The 19,771-nt window shown below is 40.3% G+C and overlaps 1 protein-coding gene across 2 annotated transcripts in view; it reads left to right on the forward strand.

The window, feature by feature from the left end:
* The window catches only part of LOC126277917 (protein YIPF6), a 76,963-nt gene that overhangs the window by 5,960 nt on the left and 51,232 nt on the right, over positions 1 to 19,771 (forward strand). For both annotated transcript variants that reach the window (XM_049977486.1, XM_049977487.1), the window contains exon 2: positions 61 to 180. In XM_049977486.1, the coding sequence (XP_049833443.1) occupies positions 61 to 180 (120 nt within the window). The remainder of the gene's footprint in view (positions 1 to 60; positions 181 to 19,771) is intronic.

The raw sequence follows: 19,771 nt of genomic DNA on the forward strand, positions 1-19,771 counted from the left end.
ATTAAAAGACACCTGTAAAATATATCTTCTATGAAATTTAAAATTAAATGCTTGTTGCAGATGTACGATGACTTCAGTGGGTCTGTTGAAGGGGAAATGATAGTCCCAAACCAGCAACAGAACCAACAGCAAGGAAAACCTGACTTCAACACTTTAGATGAACCAATCAGGGATACTGTGGTAAGATGGCAAATGAGTTTCTTTTGAAACCAATGAAGAAACAATGCCTTCAATTGACAAAATTTTTGTGTTATTTGTGGAATATCATAGAAGGAGCAGCCAGTAGTTTAAACTAGCCATTGACTGTCATGCCTCACTTAAAGCTGACCACTTTGTTACATGTATTAGTAATACGCAGTACACCCTTCAGTGATGATTTTTGGGTGTCAGGTAGTAGCTCTGTTAGTTATAAAATCAGATATAATAAATATCACAGGTTGAGACTTGCATGTTGGCAGTTGGAATGGGTGATATGGATGCAAAAACCAATATTAATAAAATCTACAGTATTTTATTATGAATTTGTTGTTCTGGGAACAGCAAAAGTCTGAATGTAACAATGAAATCAAACAATTTTTGCCAATGTAATCTAATTGGATGTATACTCACTCATGTTCTATACAACTGTAGTGCCCTTAGTGGCATATTTATATATTGTTTAAAATTTTGACCATACCTGTTATGTATTCGGGTGGAAAATGTTTTAATTGTGGTTTTAATGATTTGACTAGAACGATGACACTCAAATTTCCTTTTAACCCCATGTAAGGTAACAGTTTCTTCTGAAGAAGGCGCCCCTAGTTGGCATTGAAAACTAGTTAAAGAATTTTAATTCCATTTGCAACCGTTTGGCTGGAAATTTGTGACATTATAATTAATTACGGTTGCTAATCACAGCCATGTTCAAAACACATAAAAAAAATCTATTCATCAAGCAGCGGCACAACATGCACATAAAAGGAGGTTATAATTTTGCAAGCCTTCAGAGCCAGTGGCTCCTTCTTCTGACAGAAGGGTTGAAGGGGAACGAAGAGGGGTGAAGGAAAAGGTCTAAGTCTTCCCTTCCCATCCCGTCCAGTAAGTCTCCCCTGACTCGCAGTTCTGGGTGTCTTTTCCAAAATTTATCCTTTTCCTAGACCTTCCCAGTCCTTTTCCTTTGCCCAGCTTCCTTCCCCTTCAGTCCTTCTGCTGGAAGAAAGAGCCACTAGCTCCGAAAGATTGCACAATTATAACCTCCTTTTATGTGTGTGTGTTGTGTCGTCATGTAGTGAGTAGGTTTTTTATATATCGAATTACATTAAAAGTTTGACTGTACTACACAAAATTTGCATCCATTGGGATATATTGTGGGTTCAGATAGATAGATCCACTAGATATGCAGGGTGAATCACCTAGAACTTGCACCTCAAATACTGCAGTAATGGAAAGTGCTATTGATGTACAGTCTTGACAGAATGGATTGGTAGCCCATCAACAGACAGTAATAACACTTGGAAAGTGTTATTTTTTGTGCAAACATATATCTTTTTAAATGGATCAATGCTAACTGACATTAAAAGACTAAAAGCTGGATAAATTAGGATTTCAGTGGTGTTTGTTACAGGCTTCTAGTGTGAGTTGTTTACAAGATATTGTATTTTGAAAAAATTCCACACTGACTATTGTTTGTGGCATCCAACCTCCATAATTGCTAGGTACAATGTTGTTATGTTTGCTCAGAGCATGCTTGTGTGTTCCACGAGTGCATTGCAACTTGCTAATTAGTCAGTGTGTGACAGTTCAAACAGTAGATCATGTGTGGGTGGTGGGATTTACTAATGCAGAAAAATCAGACATGCTTATTGTGTATGGAAAGTGTAGGAAGAATGCAGTTAATTCTTATACAGTGTATGCAGTGAAATACTCCAATAGGTCTCAACAATCTTGGTAGTTACTTATTAACCTCTTCAACCAGTTTACATGAAAGTGAAGTGTAGCACTTAGACGACATAACAAAAGAAAACAAGTGACAACAGACGAGGGGGAAATTAATGTTCTTGCTGCTGTTGCAGTTGACCCAAAAATTAGATCCTGCACAATCACACAAGGAAGTGACATGAGTCAGGCAAGTGGCCTCCGCATTTTCCATTGAAATAGATTACACCACTATCACATCTCTCTCTTAATCAAGAACTGCGTGGAAACGATTATGAGAATCATGTAAACTTATGTACATTGGCATTTAGTTATGAAGCCACTTTTACCAATCATGGCCAGGTAAACCATCAAAATGTGCACTGTTGGTCTGTTGGCAATCCTTATTGGATTCATCAGATGAAACATCAGTGTCCATGGAGTGTAAACATGTGGTGTGGGATAGTAAACCATCAGCTCATAGGCCCATTTTCCATAGACAGAACACTGAATGCACACAAGTATTGCAGCTTCCTAACAGACCATCTTCCACAGATACTAGATGATGATCCTCTGCAGACTAGGAGAAACTTGTGTACCAACACTAAGTACTACAGCATTTCTTTATGAACTGCTTCAAAATCATTGGATTGGATTCAGAAGACCTGTATGTTGGCCAGCCTGTTCCCCTGATTTGATGCCTGTAGACTTTTCTCTGTGGGGAAGGCTAAAAGATGCTGCCTACAAGGACATACCAACTTCATTCAATGATATATGACGTTTTACTGCAGCTTTCTCTGTAATCTTTACTGAAATGCTAGCATGTGTGCAGCCATTGTTCTGTTCAAGACTGGAAGTGTGTATTATCACTGCCGGTGGTCATTGTGAACACATCCTATGATGGTCAGGTGTCTTGTTACTGTTCAGAATCCACATGACTAGTGTATGCAGTTGTATTGCTCTTTAGTGTGTGCTACCACAGTCATTGTACAAGTGTTAGTGTGGGAACTTCTCAAAATATGATATCTTTTAAACAACTCACCCTAGACTCCTGCAACGAAATCCACTGATATTCTAATTCACCCTACTTTTAGTTTGGTCATGTCAATAGGCACTGTTCCATTTTTTAAAAAAAGTGCATGTTTGTACAAAAAAATACTTTCTAAGTGTTATCTGTTGAGTGTCTAACAATACGAACCCCTAGCATTTTCCATTTCTGCAATATCTGCGGTGCCAGTTTTAAGTGATTCACAGTGTATATCACAATCCCTGGAAATTATGATGATGCCTATGCAGAGCCCTGAGCAGATGTTTGAATGCATTCTTTGTGTATCTAGTACAATTCATAGTTGTCAATTTAGAGGCCAGGACATAAGCTACAATTGATTAGTATTCTTCTTATACCACAACTCCATGCTTCTGACAATGTCATGTGGATAGTTGAAAATATGATGCAACCAAGACACAAATATCAAACAATGGAAAATCCAGGCTGGAATGTTACAGTATTGTGAAAATATATTAAGACAAAAATATGTATCTTGAAACTTTTTGAGAGAAAGAGAGAGAGAGAGAGAGAGAGAGAGAGAGAGATTCCCTTATTATATTTTCTTATTATCCGCTGGCTCACTACTGCAAATTGGTGTTCTCAGAATCAAATGTGTGTTCTTCAGTTTGGCTGTGTTCTGCCACTGCTGATTTCTCTGTCCATTCCAGATGTACAAACCAAACATTTTCACTGGAGTTATTAAATAACAATCAGAGGGTCGCCAGATGAAGAATTTTTGATGGACCAAGCAAATTGGGTACAGACTGTGTGGACAGTGAATTGCCCCATAACCAGGATTGGTCGGTTGTTATAAATGACTGAATGATATCGAGAAAGTAACAGTAGTGGAGATCTCAAAATGATGGCACATTTCTAGATACATTATGATATGTGCCATTGTATCTGTGTAGGAGTTGTACTTGCAGCTTGATGTAAAGCTTTTATTGCAGTGGTTTCCAACCTTTTTGAGGCCATTATTCCTGAGTGCAATCAGATATTAGACAATACCCCCCCCCCCCCCCCTGTTCACCACTCCATGAACAACATTATTGCTTTTAGAATGAAAAGGAATTTTCTTTGAACACTTCCCTTTTTAAAACAACAAAAGATAAATGATATTTAGTTTTTGTAGAGGTTTTATTTAACCATGAACTAATGAGTCAATGAGAAATTGGCACTGCTTATTTCTAACAACCTATGAAGCAATTCTTACTGCATCATGAGTGCTACCTGTAGCTGCTCCTCAGAAAAGAAAGCTAACTATCCATATTGAAGCTAGACTTTTGTTACAGAAACATACTGCCTCTCCACTAGTCTGTTCCCCAGAAGCACTTTCTTTACCCACACCTTGAACCACCATTCTGAAATAAGCCAAATTGAAATGTGTACACTGTACTTACCATTTGTAGCTCACTTGATTGTTGGACTCCTTAATACACTGCTTAAAGTGGAAGACTTTGTGTTGCCAATGCTTTTTGCCTGACAACTGCCACTAACAACAACGACAACAATAACAATAGAGCAAAACTACAGAGGGACATCCCTGCTACCGGTAACAAATAAAAATTTTTGGCGTGCCCTGCTGGAGCATTTGAAGTCCAAGTTGAACATAAAATAGGGAGCTACCAAAGGGTTTCAGGAAAGATTGTTCAGCAGCCAAAGGGAGATCAATAATCTCAATAGAATCATCAGCCATTATACTCTAAGATCAAAGCAGTATGTGCCAGTCTTAGTGGACTTCAAGAAAGCCTTTGAATCAGTAGACCTTGAAGTCCTGTTACACACCCTTAATTGTAACTGCTGGCATTAATTAGAGCTACCTTGATGAATACAAAATCCAAGCTAAAGTTCCTGGGATACCCTCAAAATTCTCTGAGGTCTTACAACAGTCAGACAAGATGATGGGCTGCCTCTTATCCTTTTAACTGTGTTCTCGCGTAAATCATTAGGACCTGGTGAAAGAGATTGAAACCAAATATACCCCAGTGAGATTGGGAACTAAATCCAAGGAGATCACGATAGGCCATCTGTCTAGTTTTCCTGATAGTACCTATTCTGTCAAATGACATAGAAACTACAAGGACTCAAATCAAACAGTTACATGGAACCGCCGAGCAAACTGCCCTGCAGAAATCAGTTAAAAAACAGAAGTAATGACTAACATAAAAAATGCCCCCCCCCCAATTCCCAAAACTCTGGACAAAATATATGGGAACTGGCCAACGAGTCATCACAAGAAAGTTACAAATCACTATGCAAGTGATTACAATTTAGACTTGAAAGTCAAAGAATTAACCCAAAGGAGAAGTTTATTTAATTGCACAGCACGCTATCTGACATTACTACGTTCACTCTGCTGTACAACTAACTGGAGTGTGACCAGTTTTTTTATAACCTTCCAAAATTAATGATTGGTGGGAGCCAAGGAATGGATATTATGAACAGATAATTGCTGTGAGTACCAGAATAATTATTAAATTTATTCAGTTCAGCAGAGACAACTTAATTAGAATACTATTAAAAGTAAGAAGAGAAATCTATACAGTACAATTGGAAAAGAGCTTTTGTGATGGGTGGAACTCTCCCTATCCAGATATAAAGCACAAAATTCCGTGTATATTCTATCACAAGTCTAACAGAATAAATTATGTAAAGTGGTGATTATGACAAGTGTGCTGCATATATTTACCGATAATAATTGCAGCTGTACCTGGTGTTGTTGTCGAATGCTTGCACTGCTCGATTGGTTGCTATGTAGATGGCCCATGGAGCCGCAACTCCGATGATGCACTATCGCAGTAAACAACATTTTCCTGTCCAGGCTACCAGACAGGTAAATCTACTGTCTTTGTGCTCCATAGCAGACAATACAGACTAATACGACTGCTAGCTAAAGCAGTGAGAATACAAATTGCCTTTTTTCAGATCAAATGTAGCATCAGTTTCTCCTACTCTGCACCAGCGGCTGCCCAATCGTCATCTTGCAACAAAATTTCCGCCAGTTCCCTGACTTCCCTCCAAACATTGTGTACATGAGAATCATCATCCTGCATCACACAGTTTCAGCCAGTGGCTCACTCCTGGGAGGCATTTTAAGATGAAACATTCTCGAGGCTTCTCCAGTGCTAATGGAACCATTGGAATGTTTCTGCAGAATCAAACACCAAGAGCAGGGATGGCTTTTAAGGAGTGCATCTCACCAACGTGGCCCATAGCATTACTGTAAATGTCTTTTGTGCCTTGGCTGTGAAAAACTGAGTCTGGGCCAGCTTTCCACATAGTGGAAAAATCACAGCTTTGAGTTTTACAGTGTGTGACGAGTGCGCCACCCCACCCCCATCCTACACAAAGCCTGCCACCACCAGGGGTGGCATGTCAGCTGTCTTTCTTTCGGGCAACCCGTGTTGGCCACTATAAACCACCCCTATTTGGTCATTCCCCATTTCATTCTGTAAGGCGCATTTTGGCTCGCTTACAGAAACTGAAGCTAATTGAATTAGTTTCATCTGCTTTAAAATTTGCTATTTGCATGAAATATGACATTTAATCCCCATTTGCTTCACTTAATTACTCCCAGGTGAAGATAGCTAGAAATAGTTAGAATGATTCCGCAAAACGATATGCAAATTGCATTGTTGTGTATTAAAAATGTAAGGTGGGCAAGTGATGTGGCTCTTACACTCAGTGTGGAGGGGCCACATTGGTTGCCACCTTGCATGTAGATACATCAACGGTGTAGAAAAATTTAATTACCTGAGTGTCAATATTATGAAAAATGGACTAGATGGTCCCAGCAAAATAATAATACGAGGTCTGTTAGAAAAGTATCTGACTTGAGAACAGGGAAAGAAAATTGGCCTACCTGAAGTGTTGGACCTCTAATCACCCTCAAAGTACTTCCATTGTGACTCTACACACTTCTCCCAGATATGCTGCCAGTGTTGGAAGAATGCCGAAAAAGCCTCTTTTGCAAAGGAATTTAGCTCAGCTGTCATTGCTGCTATAATGCTCTCTCTTGTTTGTAACTGCTTTCCTTACGGTTGCCTCTTGAGTTGAGGGGACAGCCAGAAGTTGCAGGGGGCCATATCAGGAGAGTAATGTGCCTGTTGCAGCACAGGAATCTTGTTTTTCGTCATAAATTCTGAAATAAGTGCAAGGAATGTGCTGGAGCATTGTTGTGATGGAGGTGCCAATTTCCTGTTGACCACAATCCTGGTACCTTGTGCCACACAGCATTATTATCATTTTAATATTTTTTGGTGGTTGTTTGACCCTGTGGCACATATTCGTGGTGTACTACAGTGCAAGAGTCAAGAAGAGCAGTCAGCATCACTTTGACATATTGCTGCACTCTTTGGCAGTCCTTCTTTGGTCTTGTTGACAAGAAATGCTTTCACTGTGACAACTGGGGATTTGGTTACCAGGTTGTACCTGTACACCCAGGACTCGTCATCAGTGATTATGGTGTTCACGAAGTAAGGGTCACTGTTTATGGAGTCCAGTATGTCCTCAGCACACAGTTGCTTTTGCTTCACCATCAGCAGCTTAAGCACGAGTTTCAGCGACACTCTGTAAGGCTAAATCTTTAGTCACAATGGAATGTGCCGAAAAAGTGCTGATGCCCACATGTTCTACAATTTCCCTGATATGACATGAGAGTCCCTCATCATTGTAACATTCAGTTTGGCTATGACCTGGTTATTTCGACATGTTGATTCCCGACTGGAGCTTGACTCACTCTCCACCAATGTGGAGATGTCTTTAAACTGTTTTTACCACTCCTTAATGTGTGTAATACCCATAGCATTGTCACCAAATGCAGCATGAATCTTCCGAATGGTTTCCACCTGGTGTTCGCCCACTTTCTGGCAATATTTGCTGCAGTAGCGCTGCTACACTTGTTCTGTCATTTCTTTTGTAATGAAAAACCAATGCAAGCACTACATGCTACCTCACTCCACTGCTGCTTGGCAGCAACTGACACTATGGACAGGTGGGGAAAAATTCACACATGCACATGAAGGTTCAAGGTCGTGCAAGTGCACTAGATTCAAATCCATTGGATATTCACAAAAATTAGTAAGGTCAGATGCTTTTCTAACAGACCTAATTATGATAATAATAATAATAATAATAATAATAATATGGTGTAGGTCATATAGCAGTATAGTAGTCATTACTTAGTTACTGGTGTGTTGTTCTCTCAATTAGTTTTTTTTTTTTTTTTTTTTTTTGTTATAGAGATGGTAATGAAGCAATTTCTAATCTATTGCGGGAACTACCTGCAACTGGGAGAAGAGATTCTAATGAGAGATTTGACCTTACAATTTGCTTGTGTCTCAGTTATTCTGTCATAGATGCATGGTAAAAAGTATGTCTATAGTATGTGATATGAGGAAGAGGATTAGTTATGAATAGAAAGGTAGGACAGAGTGTGTGTCACTGTGAACAGTTCAATGGTAGGGTTGTTCTTACCAGAATCGACAGCAAACCAATGTCAACAGCGATAGTTGTGATGTCGCAAGCTGAAGATGAAGCTGTAGTGGAAGTGCATGGGGATATTGAAAGAGTAACACAGTACATAAATCGAGATGAAAATCTAATAGTCATGGGGGACTGGAATGCAGTTGTGGGGAAAGAGTAGAAGAAACAGTTACAGGAGAATATGGGCTTGGGATAAGGAATGAGACAAGAGAAAGACCATTTGAGTTCTGTAACAAATTTCAACTAGTAATAGTGAGTTTTCTGTGCAAGAATCACAATCACAAGAGGAGGAGGTATACTTGGAAAAGGCCGAGTGATATGGGAAGATTTCAGTTAGGTTACATCATGGTCAGACAGAGATTATGAAATCAGATACTGTATTGTAAGGCATACATAGGAGCAGATAGACTCAAATCACAATGTGGTGGTGATGAATCATAGGCTGAAGTTTAAGAGATTAGCCGGAAAGAATCAGTATGCAAAGAAGTGGGATATGGAATTACTAAGGAATGACAAGATGTGCTTGAAGTTCTCTAAGGCTATATATTCAGCAATAACGAATAGCTCAGTAGGCAGTACAGTTGCAGAGGAATGGACGACTCTAAAAAGGGCATTCACAGAAATCGGAAAGGAAACATACATACAAAGAAAGTAACTGCGAAGAAACCATGGGTAACTGAGGAAATATTTCAGTTGATTGATGAAAGAAGGAAATACAAAAATGTTAAGGGAAATTCAGGAATACAGAAATGGAAGTCGCTGAGTAAAAAATAAATAGGTAGTGCAGGGACACTAAAATGAAATGGCTGCATAAAAAATATAAAGAAATTGAAAAAGAAATGATTGTTGGAAGCAGTGACTGAGCATATAGGAAAGCCAAAACAACCTGTTAAATGTAGAGGAAAGAGTGGATGGGTGGAAAGGCCTCTATGAGGGGGAAGATTTGTCTGATTTGATAGAAGAAGAAATGGGAGTCAATTTAGAAGAGAGAGGGAATCCAGTATTAGAATCAGAATTTAAAAGAGCTTTGAAGGACTTAAGATCAAATAAGGCAGAAGGGGTTGATAACATTCCAAGAAGTAGCAACAAAATGACTGACATCTTGGATATTCGGGAATCCAGCCGGATATTCGCATCGTTCTGGCACAATATTTCAACTGCGTGCCTTGCTGTCGTCTTCAGGTGCTACCTGAGACTGGTCCTTGGGTCAATCGAGTACAGTATTTATGCCTGGAAGGCATGCCTGGCAGTGCGTTCCGTCTCTGGTCCACGCCGAGTAGTGTGTTCCCTCTGTGGTCCGCGCCCGCCAGACTCGGCTTCAATGGACACCTCCAGTCACAGATGTTCTGACTGCCATCCACGCCCGTTTTGGCCGTCCCCAATGGTTGTGGACATCATATGAGGTGTGTCAGACCCGAACTGAGATGTTGGGTATGCTGTCTCATGACTGTTACAATCATAGTAACGGTCATGAGACAACTTACCCAACATCTCAGTTTGGGTCTGACACACCTCAGATGACGTCCACAACCGTTGGGAATGGCCAAAACGGGCGTGGACGGCAGTCAGAACATCCACGACTGGAGGTGTTCATTGAAGCCGAGTCTGGCAGGTGTGGACTACAGAGGGAATACTCGACTCTGCGTGGACCGAAGACAGAATGCCCAGTTCCTTCCAGGCATAAATACAGGATTCGATTGACCCAAGGACCAGTCTCAGGTAGCACCTGAAGAAGACAGCAAGGCATCCTGTTGAAATATCGTGCCAGAACGACGCAAATATCCGGCTGGATTCCCGAATATCCAAGATGTCAACAGATCGCCGAGAAAGCATGAAGAATTACAACAAAATGACTATTCACATTGGTGAGTAGAGTGTATGAGCCTGATGACGTACCATCTGACTTTCGGGAAAATATCTTCCACACAATTCCGAAGACTGCAAGAGCTGCCAGGTGCGAGAATTATTGCACAGTCAGTGTAATAGCTCATGCATCCAAGTTTCTGACAGGAATAATATACAGAAGAATGGAAAGGAAAATTGATGATGTGTTAGATGACATTCAGTTTCATTTTAGGAAAAGTAAAAGCACCAGAGAGGCAATTCTGACGTAGTGGTTGATAGCAGAAGCAAGACTAAAGAAAAATCAAGAAATGTTCATAGGATTTTTCATTCGACAGTGTAAAATGGTGCAAGATGTTAAAAATTCTGTGAGAAAAAGGGGTAAGCTATAGAGAGAGATGTGTAATATACAATATGTACAAGAGCCAAGAGGGAATAGTAAGAGTGGATGACCAAGAACGAGGTGCTCACATTAAAAAGTGTGTAAGACAGGGATGTAGTCTTTTTGCCCATACTTTTCAATCTGTACATCAAAGAAGCAAATGATAAAGATAATGAAAGGTTTAGCAGTGGGATTAAAATCCAAGGTGAAAGGATATCAGTGATGCGATTCACTGATGACATTTCTATCCTGAGTGAAAGTGGCATGGAATCAACATTCTAATGAGTACAGAATATGGAACGAGAGTAAATCAAAGAAAGGCGAAAGTAATGAGAATTAGCATAAATGAGAAACTTAACATCAGGATTGTTGGTAATGAAGTAGATGAAATTAAATAATTCTGTTACGTAGGCAGCAAAATAGCCAATGACAACTGAGCAAGGAGGACATAAAAAAAGCACTGGCAAGTCTACTAGTATCAAACATAGCCCCTAATTTGAGGAAGAAATTTCTGAGAATGTATGTTTGGGGCAAATCATGGTATGGTTGTGCAACATGGACTGTGGGAAAACCAGAACAGACGATCTGAGATGTGGTGCTACAGACATATGTTGAAAATTAGGTGGACTGATAAGGTAAGGAGTAAGGAGGCTCTGTGCAGAATTGGAGAGAAAGGAGTATGTTTAAAACTCTGACAAGCAGAAGGGATAGGTGATAGGACATCTGTTAAGACATCAGGGAATGACTTCCACGGTACCAGAGGGAGCTGTAGAGAAAGACATAGATTGTAATATGTCCAGTAAATACACTATGTGATCAAAAGTATCAGGACACCCCCCAAAAAACATAAGTTTTTCATATTAGGTGCATTGTGCTGCCACCTACGGCCATGTACTCTATATCAGTGACCTCAGTAGTTAGTAATTAGACATTGTGAGAGAGCAGAGTGGAGTGCTCTGCGTAACTCACAGACTTCGAATGGGGTCATGTGATTTGGATGTCACTTGTGTCATATGTCTGTACGTGAGATTTCCACACTCCTAAACATCCTTATACTTCTTACGTCGAGAGAAGAGCTCTGACAGCTGGCAGCGCAGTTACCAGTATTTGACACGGATGAGCAGCGAGCCAGTAGCCGTCGCCCAGCACTACGGCAACACCGGGGTGTTGCCATGGTAATGTAAACAAAAGCTCACAATCTGATTGGCTGTTGTGGATGCACGAAGCACATGCACTAAGGCTGCATCAACTGTCAGTGCTCTTCTCTTGCCGTATGCACTGTAGGTCCACTGTTTCCAATGTGATAGTGGATTGGAAACCTGAAGGGACACGTAGGGCACAAAAGCATACAGGTTGGCCTCATCTGTTGACTGAAACACTGCTGGCAGTTGAAGAGGTTCATAATGAGTAATAGGCAGACATCTGTTGAGACCGTCACACAGGAATTCCAAACTGCATCAGGATCAACTGCAAGTACTATGACAGCTAGGCGGGACGTGAGAAAACTTGATTTCATGGTCAAGTGGCTGCTCACAAGCCCTCACATCACGATGGTAAATGGCAAATGATGCTTCGCTTGATGTAAGGAGTGTAAACATTGGATGATTGGACAGTGGAAAAATGTTGTGTGGAGTCACACAATGTGGCTATCCAATGGCAGGCTGTGGGTATGGTGAATGCCCAGTGAATGCCATCTGGCAGTGTGTGTAGTGCCAGCAAAAAAATTTGGAGGCAGTGGTGTTATGGTGTGGTCATGTTTCCCATGGAGCTGGCTTGCACCCCTTGTTGTTTTGCATGACACTATCACAGCACAGGCCTACAGTGATGTTTTAAGCACCTTCTTACTTCTCACTGTTGGAGAGGATGGCGAGTGCATCTTTCAACACAATCGATCACCTGTGCGTAATGCATGGCCTGTGACGGAGTGGTTACACAACAATAACATCCCTGTAATGGACTTACCTGCACGATTCCTGGCTTCTGACCTGAATCCTATAGAACACATTTGGGATGTTTTGGAACTCCGACTTTGTGCCAGACCTCACCAACCAACATTTGATACCTCTCCTCGGTGCAGCACTCCATGAAGAATGCGCTGCCATTCCCCAAGAAACCTTCCAGACCTGATTGAATGTATGCCTGCGAGAGTGGAAGGTGTCAAGGCTATGGGTGGGCCAACACCATATTGAATTCCAGCATTATCAATGAAGGGCGTCACGAATTTGTAAGTCATTTTCAGCCAGGTGTCTAGATACTTTTGATCACATAGTCAATTGAGGACATAGGTTGCAAGTGCTACTCTGAGATGTCATGAGAGAAGAATTTGTGGTGTGGTGCATCAAACCAGCTAGAAGATTGATGACTCAAGAAAAGAAATGGACATTATGTTGACTCTCTGAGGGAGACATTGTTCATTCATTCATTTTGCAAGCTGCAGTGTCCACCATCTAGTCCAAAAAGTAATTGTTGGTAACTTAAATAATTGAAATTACAATTTTAACAAGCAGTGATTGCTATGGCTTTGATTACCTATTATCATGTTGTGGAATGAGGGTCTTCCTACCTGAGATCCTTCCCACCCCTCCTAAAGTGGGGTTCCATTGCCACCTAAACCTTAGAACATCCTAGTCCATCGCTATGCCACTCCCAATCCCAACCCCCTGCTACGAGGATCTTATCCCTGTGGAAGACACAGGTTCAAGACATGCCCAATCCAGGCATCCAGCACTTCCTATTCCAGTAGTCACAGGTTTATCCTACCCATAGGGGCTGGGCTACCCGTGAATGCAGCCATGTCATTTACCAGCTGTGCAGCAGCCATTGCACAACTTTTTATATTGGTATGACTATCAACCAGCTGTCCAACAGTTTAAACGGTCATTGTCAAATTGTGGCCAAGGACAGTGTAAAAAACTCTGTGTCACAATATGCAGCTGAGCATAAAATGCTTGATTTCAGTGGCTGCTTTACTACCCAAGCCATCTCGTTCCTCCTCTGCACCATCAGCTTTTCTGACCTCTGTAGATGGGAATCATCCTTGCAATACATTCTCTGCTCCCATAATTATCCCAGCCTGAACCTATGGTAACATACTGTTTCCACACAGTCCACTTAACACTTTCCACCCCCTCTGTCGTATCATTTCTTCTCCATTCTCTTCTCCCAGCCTCTTTGTTTGTCACTCTCTGCCAGTGCATTCCATTCACCCCTCTTTCCCACCTCCTGTCATTTTTCCCCCACCTCCCTGCCCCACAATCTCCTGAGACTGCGCCTGTTCGCATTCTAGTCATTGCACACTCTGCCAGACAGCGTTCCTCTGTCCCTCCACTTGTACACTACTATCTCATTCCCTTCCACTCGACCCCCACCCAGATTGCTGCTGCCATTTCACATGATAGCTGTATTCTGGCCTGAGCTGCTGGGGTTGGTGGTCATGTGCGTGTGAGGTGTGCTTGCTTGTGTGTATAAATGATGTCTGCTTCCCTGTTTCTCTTTTGCTGATGAAGGCTGTGGCCAAAAGCTTTGTCTAAGTGTCTTTTAATTGTGCCTGTCTGCAACGTAATGTGTGTTCTTTATGTCAAGTAGCAATCTATCTTTTCCTACAATAGTGATAATTGTAATGATTTTTAAAAGTAATTTAGTTTCATAGCTTCCACCACTGTGGCCAGGCTGAGTCATAACTGTGCTTGGTGGGAGCAGCAATCTGATAGTGGGGTTGAGGAGGCAGCATGTGTGTGTGTGTGTGGGGGGGGGGAGGTAGTTCAAACCCCGGCAAAGAATGTGATTCAGATGCTACAGTCCTGGGTGGCACTGAGTCACGAGGGGAGTGCTCCTTGGTGGATGGACAGTGGATATGTGGGAGCTGGTAGGTGACTGGTGAGACAAGGCACGGGAGATATATTTCTGGACAAGGTTGGGATGGTCTGGAATACCCTACCCACTATTTTTCCCACCCCTCACACAGTGGTATTCTGCTGCCCAAAACCTAAGCAGTATCCTTATCCATTACTTTATCTTTGAACTCTTTCATTTGGTCCATGTTTGCATAGAAAAACAACAATATCAGAATTGAGTCTGCCACGATGCAACACACCTTGTTATTTGTTCACTTATTTATTTCCCAAACTAGTTTTGGCAATAAATACCATCATCAGTGTTTTTTTTAATATAAAAAATGTAGAAAATAGCATAGTTATACAAACACAGTAACACATTATCAACATTTTTACTGTTCATTTTTTGAAATATAGTTTTCTATGGATACTTTCAAACCACCTTACTTATTGTACGTTATGGCATGTTTTTTAAGAATTATTGTCTTAAATGAGGAATACCATACTATACTTCCACCCCTTCCACAATGGTATTCTGCCATCCACCAAACCTACACAAAATCCTTGTCCATACCTAGTTCATCCCTGTCCCCAACCTCTTGCCTCATGGCTCAGGTCACTGCAATAGACCTAACTGCAAGACCTATCCCATACATAGTTCCACCATCACCCACTACAGTTTGACCACATGAATTTTCTATCCCGTCAAAGACAGGGCTACCTTGAAAGCAGTCATGTACTTTACAAACTAAGCTGCAACCACAGCACTGCTCTCTATGTGGGTATGATGACTAACAAGCTACCTGTCCACATGAATAGCCACTGACAAACAGTGGCCAAGAGACAGCTGGACTACACAGTTGCTGAACATGCTGCTCAACACAGTGTTCTTCACTTCAGTGACTGCTTCACAGTCTGTTCCATCTGGATCCTAACTACCAACAACAGCTTTTCTGAATTGCGCAGGTGGGAGTTCTCTGTATAATATATCCTACATTCCTGTAAAATCCCTGGCCTCAACCTCTGCTAGTCCCTGCCCTCCCTTTACCTGTTCTCATTCATTTGCATATCCAACAGGCAGACTAAGTCTGCTATCAAAATATGATCTATCATCAGCACTTGTGCTACATGTAGGCTGCTGTACTTTGCATAGTTTTATTTCTTGCTGTTACACGCACATAACATTTTGAGGCGTTTCATTACAACTGCAGAGAATATTTTTGTCTGAAAAGTGTTCCAGTCATTTTAAACATGGATTAAAAACAGTCTTGACTGTAATAAAATGTTTATTTCAGTGGTTACTGGTTTCAGTCAGTATGTGACCATCCTCGGATCCTTATACTATGATGGTAGACATTGGCAGTGAATGGAATAGGTATTATGACTCAATGAACATCAATTGCTCCTGGAATCATAATGCCTGCTCTGTTCACCACCACTGCCTACCAGCAAGGTACGAGGGTTGTAGGATGATCATATACTGACCAAAACCAGTAACCATTGAAATAACTATCTTTGTCATGGTTGAGGCTGTTTGTAATCCATTTTAAAGTACTTTTAGCCAGATCACTGTTTCATCATGAGAAATGTTCTGAAAAGTTACTCTTTGGTCCAAGTTGTAGCTGACATCAGTTCAAGAATCATATGTAACCCTTACACAGTGTTTTATATAGAAATGACCACCATTAAACTGGCTGAATGCGCCCAGTACCCAAATGTTGAATATGCTGTATGGCATGACTTAAGGGATGTTGGTGCCTGCTGTGCCATAGTTCCTCTGAACTTTTAAAATCCTTGCATTGGACATTTGTTTGGACTTAATCTCTATTAGCACATTCTGTCCTCTTTTTTTTTCTTCATGATCGTCTTTTTTAGGATTCTGTACCTTAATCAGTGAAAATAGAACCCTTATATGCTCACTTCATTGTATGTCTATCTGCCCAAATGTTAAGGTCATGTTTTCTCAAGAAAGGATAGAAGTATCAAGTTTGAATTTATGTCACATACTAATGTCTATGGTCCCTTGGCGACGTAAAAAGAATTAACCTTCTAAGTCAATGCAATCAAAAGATACAGCCATCTGTAAAGATCCCTTTTTCTTAAGAATGGGCAAAGATATTAAGTTGAAATCTATGTCAAATACTAAACCCAGTGGACTCTTGGCAGTGGAAAAAAATTTAAGCTTCTATGTCAATGCAATCAATGATATGGCCATATATGTTACATATTTTGAGACTCACTGACTCACTCATCAAAGCCTGTAGATATACCTTCTATATATATGCTGTTACCTGGTGGTCTAGCAGTAAAGCCCATACCTGGAAACCGAGAGATCACTGTGTTGAATCTTGGTTAGACCACAGATTTTTCTATCCGTGTTTTAACCACACTTTCACTTTTCAATGATATGACAAGTCACCAGAAATAACACATGGTTTGGATTCTATGCTAAACCAAAAGTCCCCATTTCTCGGTTGGATAATTGGGTTAGGTTAGGGACACATAAGTCACAGAAGTGGTGTCCAAGAGAAGACTTGCATCAGGCCATTGAGCCACAAATAATAATAATAATAATAATAATAATAATAATAATAATAATAATAATAATTTGAATATACCAAGGAGGCTCATTAAGTCCTTTCTGGTTCTGCCTTGCTCTGAACCCACTATCCACCGTGCTAAATAATACAAATTATGGATGCAATATTACTGGAACATACCCACACAAAATCACACATTTGCTATACATGGATGATCTAAAACTACTGGTAGCAACAAATCAACAACTCAACTAATTACTAAAGATAACAGAAGTATTCAGCAATGATATAAATATGGCTTTTGGAACAGACAAATGTAAGAAAAATAGCATAGTCAAGGGAAAACACACTAAACAGAAAGATTACATATTGGATAACCACAGCGACTGCATAGAAGCAATGAAAAAAAAAAAAAAAAAAAAAAAAAACAGATGCCTATAAATGTCTAGGATACAGACAAAAAATAGGAATAGATAATACAAATATTAAAGAAGAACTAAAAGAAAAATATAGACAAAGACTAACAAAAATACTGAAAACAGAATTGACAGCAAGAAACAAGACAAAAGCTATAAATACTTATGCTATACCAATATTGACCTACTCATTTGGAATAGTGAAATGGAGTAACACAGACCTAGAAGCACTCAATACACTTACACGATCACAATGCCACAAATATAGAATACATCACATACATTCAGCAACTGAAAGATTCACATTAAGCAGAAAGGAAGGAGGAAGGGGATTTATTGACATAAAAAACCTGCATTATGGACATAAAATAGAAAGAAACTTTCACATGGGAAAAATATATTAAAAACAAAGATTCCAAGACTTACCAAGCGGGAAAGCGCTGGTAGACAGGCACAATAAAATAACACACACACACAAAACTTCGAGCTTTCACAACCGGCGGCTGCTTCGTCAGGAAAGAGGGAAGGAAAAGGAAAGATGAAAGGATGTGAGTTTTAAGGGAGAGGGTAAGGAGTCATTCCAATCCCGGGAGCGGAAAGACTTACCTTAGGGGGAAAAAAGGATAGGTATATAACCGCGCGCGCGCGCGCACACACACACATATCCATCCATACATACACAGATGTATGTATGTGTGGGTGCGCGAGTATATACCTATCCTTTTTTCCTCCTAAGGTAAGTCTTTCCGCTCCCGGGATTGGAATGACTCCTTACCCTCTCCCTTAAAACTCACATCCTTTCATCTTTCCTTTTCCTTCCCTCTTTCCCGACAAAGCAGCCGCCGGTTGCGAAAGCTCGAAATTTTGTGTGTGTGTGTTTGTGTGTTATTTTATTGTGCCTGTCTACCGGCTACATTATGGACAGGTAGACAATTTAAGAAAATTCTTTATAGAACGAGCAGAAACTAGTAAAATACACAAAGCAGTCACTCATATAAATACATCGGCTACACCACTGCAATTTCATAACCACTTCTACAATCCTTCAGATCACATAACATCTACAGATACGAAGAAAGTAAATTGGAAAAAGAAAACACTACATGGCAAGCACCCGTATCATCTAACGCAGCCACACATCGATCAAGACGCATCCAACACATGGCTAAGAAAAGGCAATATATATATAGTGAGACGGAAGGATTCATGATTGCAATACAGGAGCAAACAATAAACACCAGATATTACAGCAAGCATATTATTAAAGATCCCAATACCACAACAGATAAATGCAGACTTTGCAAACAACAAATAGAAACAGTAGATCACATCACAAGCGGGTGTACAATACTAGCAAATACAGAATACCCCAGAAGACATGACAATGTAGCAAAAATAATACATCAACAGCTTGCCTTACAACATAAACTTACGAAACAACACGTTCCCACTTACAAGTATGCACCACAAAATGTACTGGAGAATGATGAATACAAATTATACAGGAACAGAACCATTATAACAGATAAAAGAACACTACATAACAAACCTGACATCATACTCACCAATAAAAAGAAGAAATTAACACAGCTAATCGAAATATCCATACCAAATACAACAAATATACAAAAGAAAACAGGAGAAAAAATTGAAAAATACATCCAACTGGCTGAGGAAGTCAAGGACATGTAGTATCAGGATAAAGTTGACATTATACCAATTATACTATCTACTACAGGAGTCATACCACACAATATCCACCAGTACATCAATGCAATACAGCTACACCCAAACTTATATACACAACTACAGAAATCCATAGTTATTGATACATGTTCAATTACCCGAAAGTTCCTAAATGCAATATAACATATACCGTGCAGTTAAAAGGAAGTCACGCTTGATCAAGGACCGCGTCACTTTCCATTTTTGACCAGACATAACGCCTGAGAAAAGAAAGAAAGAATAATAATAATAATTATTATTATTGTTGTTGTTGTTGATAACAACAACAACAACATCATCTATATACATGGAAATATCACTTTGTCACGAAGAAAAATAATCCTGATCCCACTCCTAATGATCCAACTCCCCAGGACACTATCCAAATTGAACCCTGCCTGGAACAGTTCCGTCCTCCATCACAGCGGGACCCACCTCCTCTTCCTCAAAATCACCCTCTCCAAACTTTCCAGGAATTTCTCACTTCCAGCCTTGTCTCTCAATCTTTCTTGAAAAACCTTAATCCTACTCCCAACATCACCACAGCCAAAGCCCAGGCTATCCGTGATCTGAAAGCTGACCGATCCATCATCATTCTTCCGGCGGAC

The sequence above is a fragment of the Schistocerca gregaria genome, chromosome 6 (genome assembly GCF_023897955.1).
Source record: "Schistocerca gregaria isolate iqSchGreg1 chromosome 6, iqSchGreg1.2, whole genome shotgun sequence".
NCBI lineage: Eukaryota > Metazoa > Arthropoda > Insecta > Orthoptera > Acrididae > Schistocerca > Schistocerca gregaria.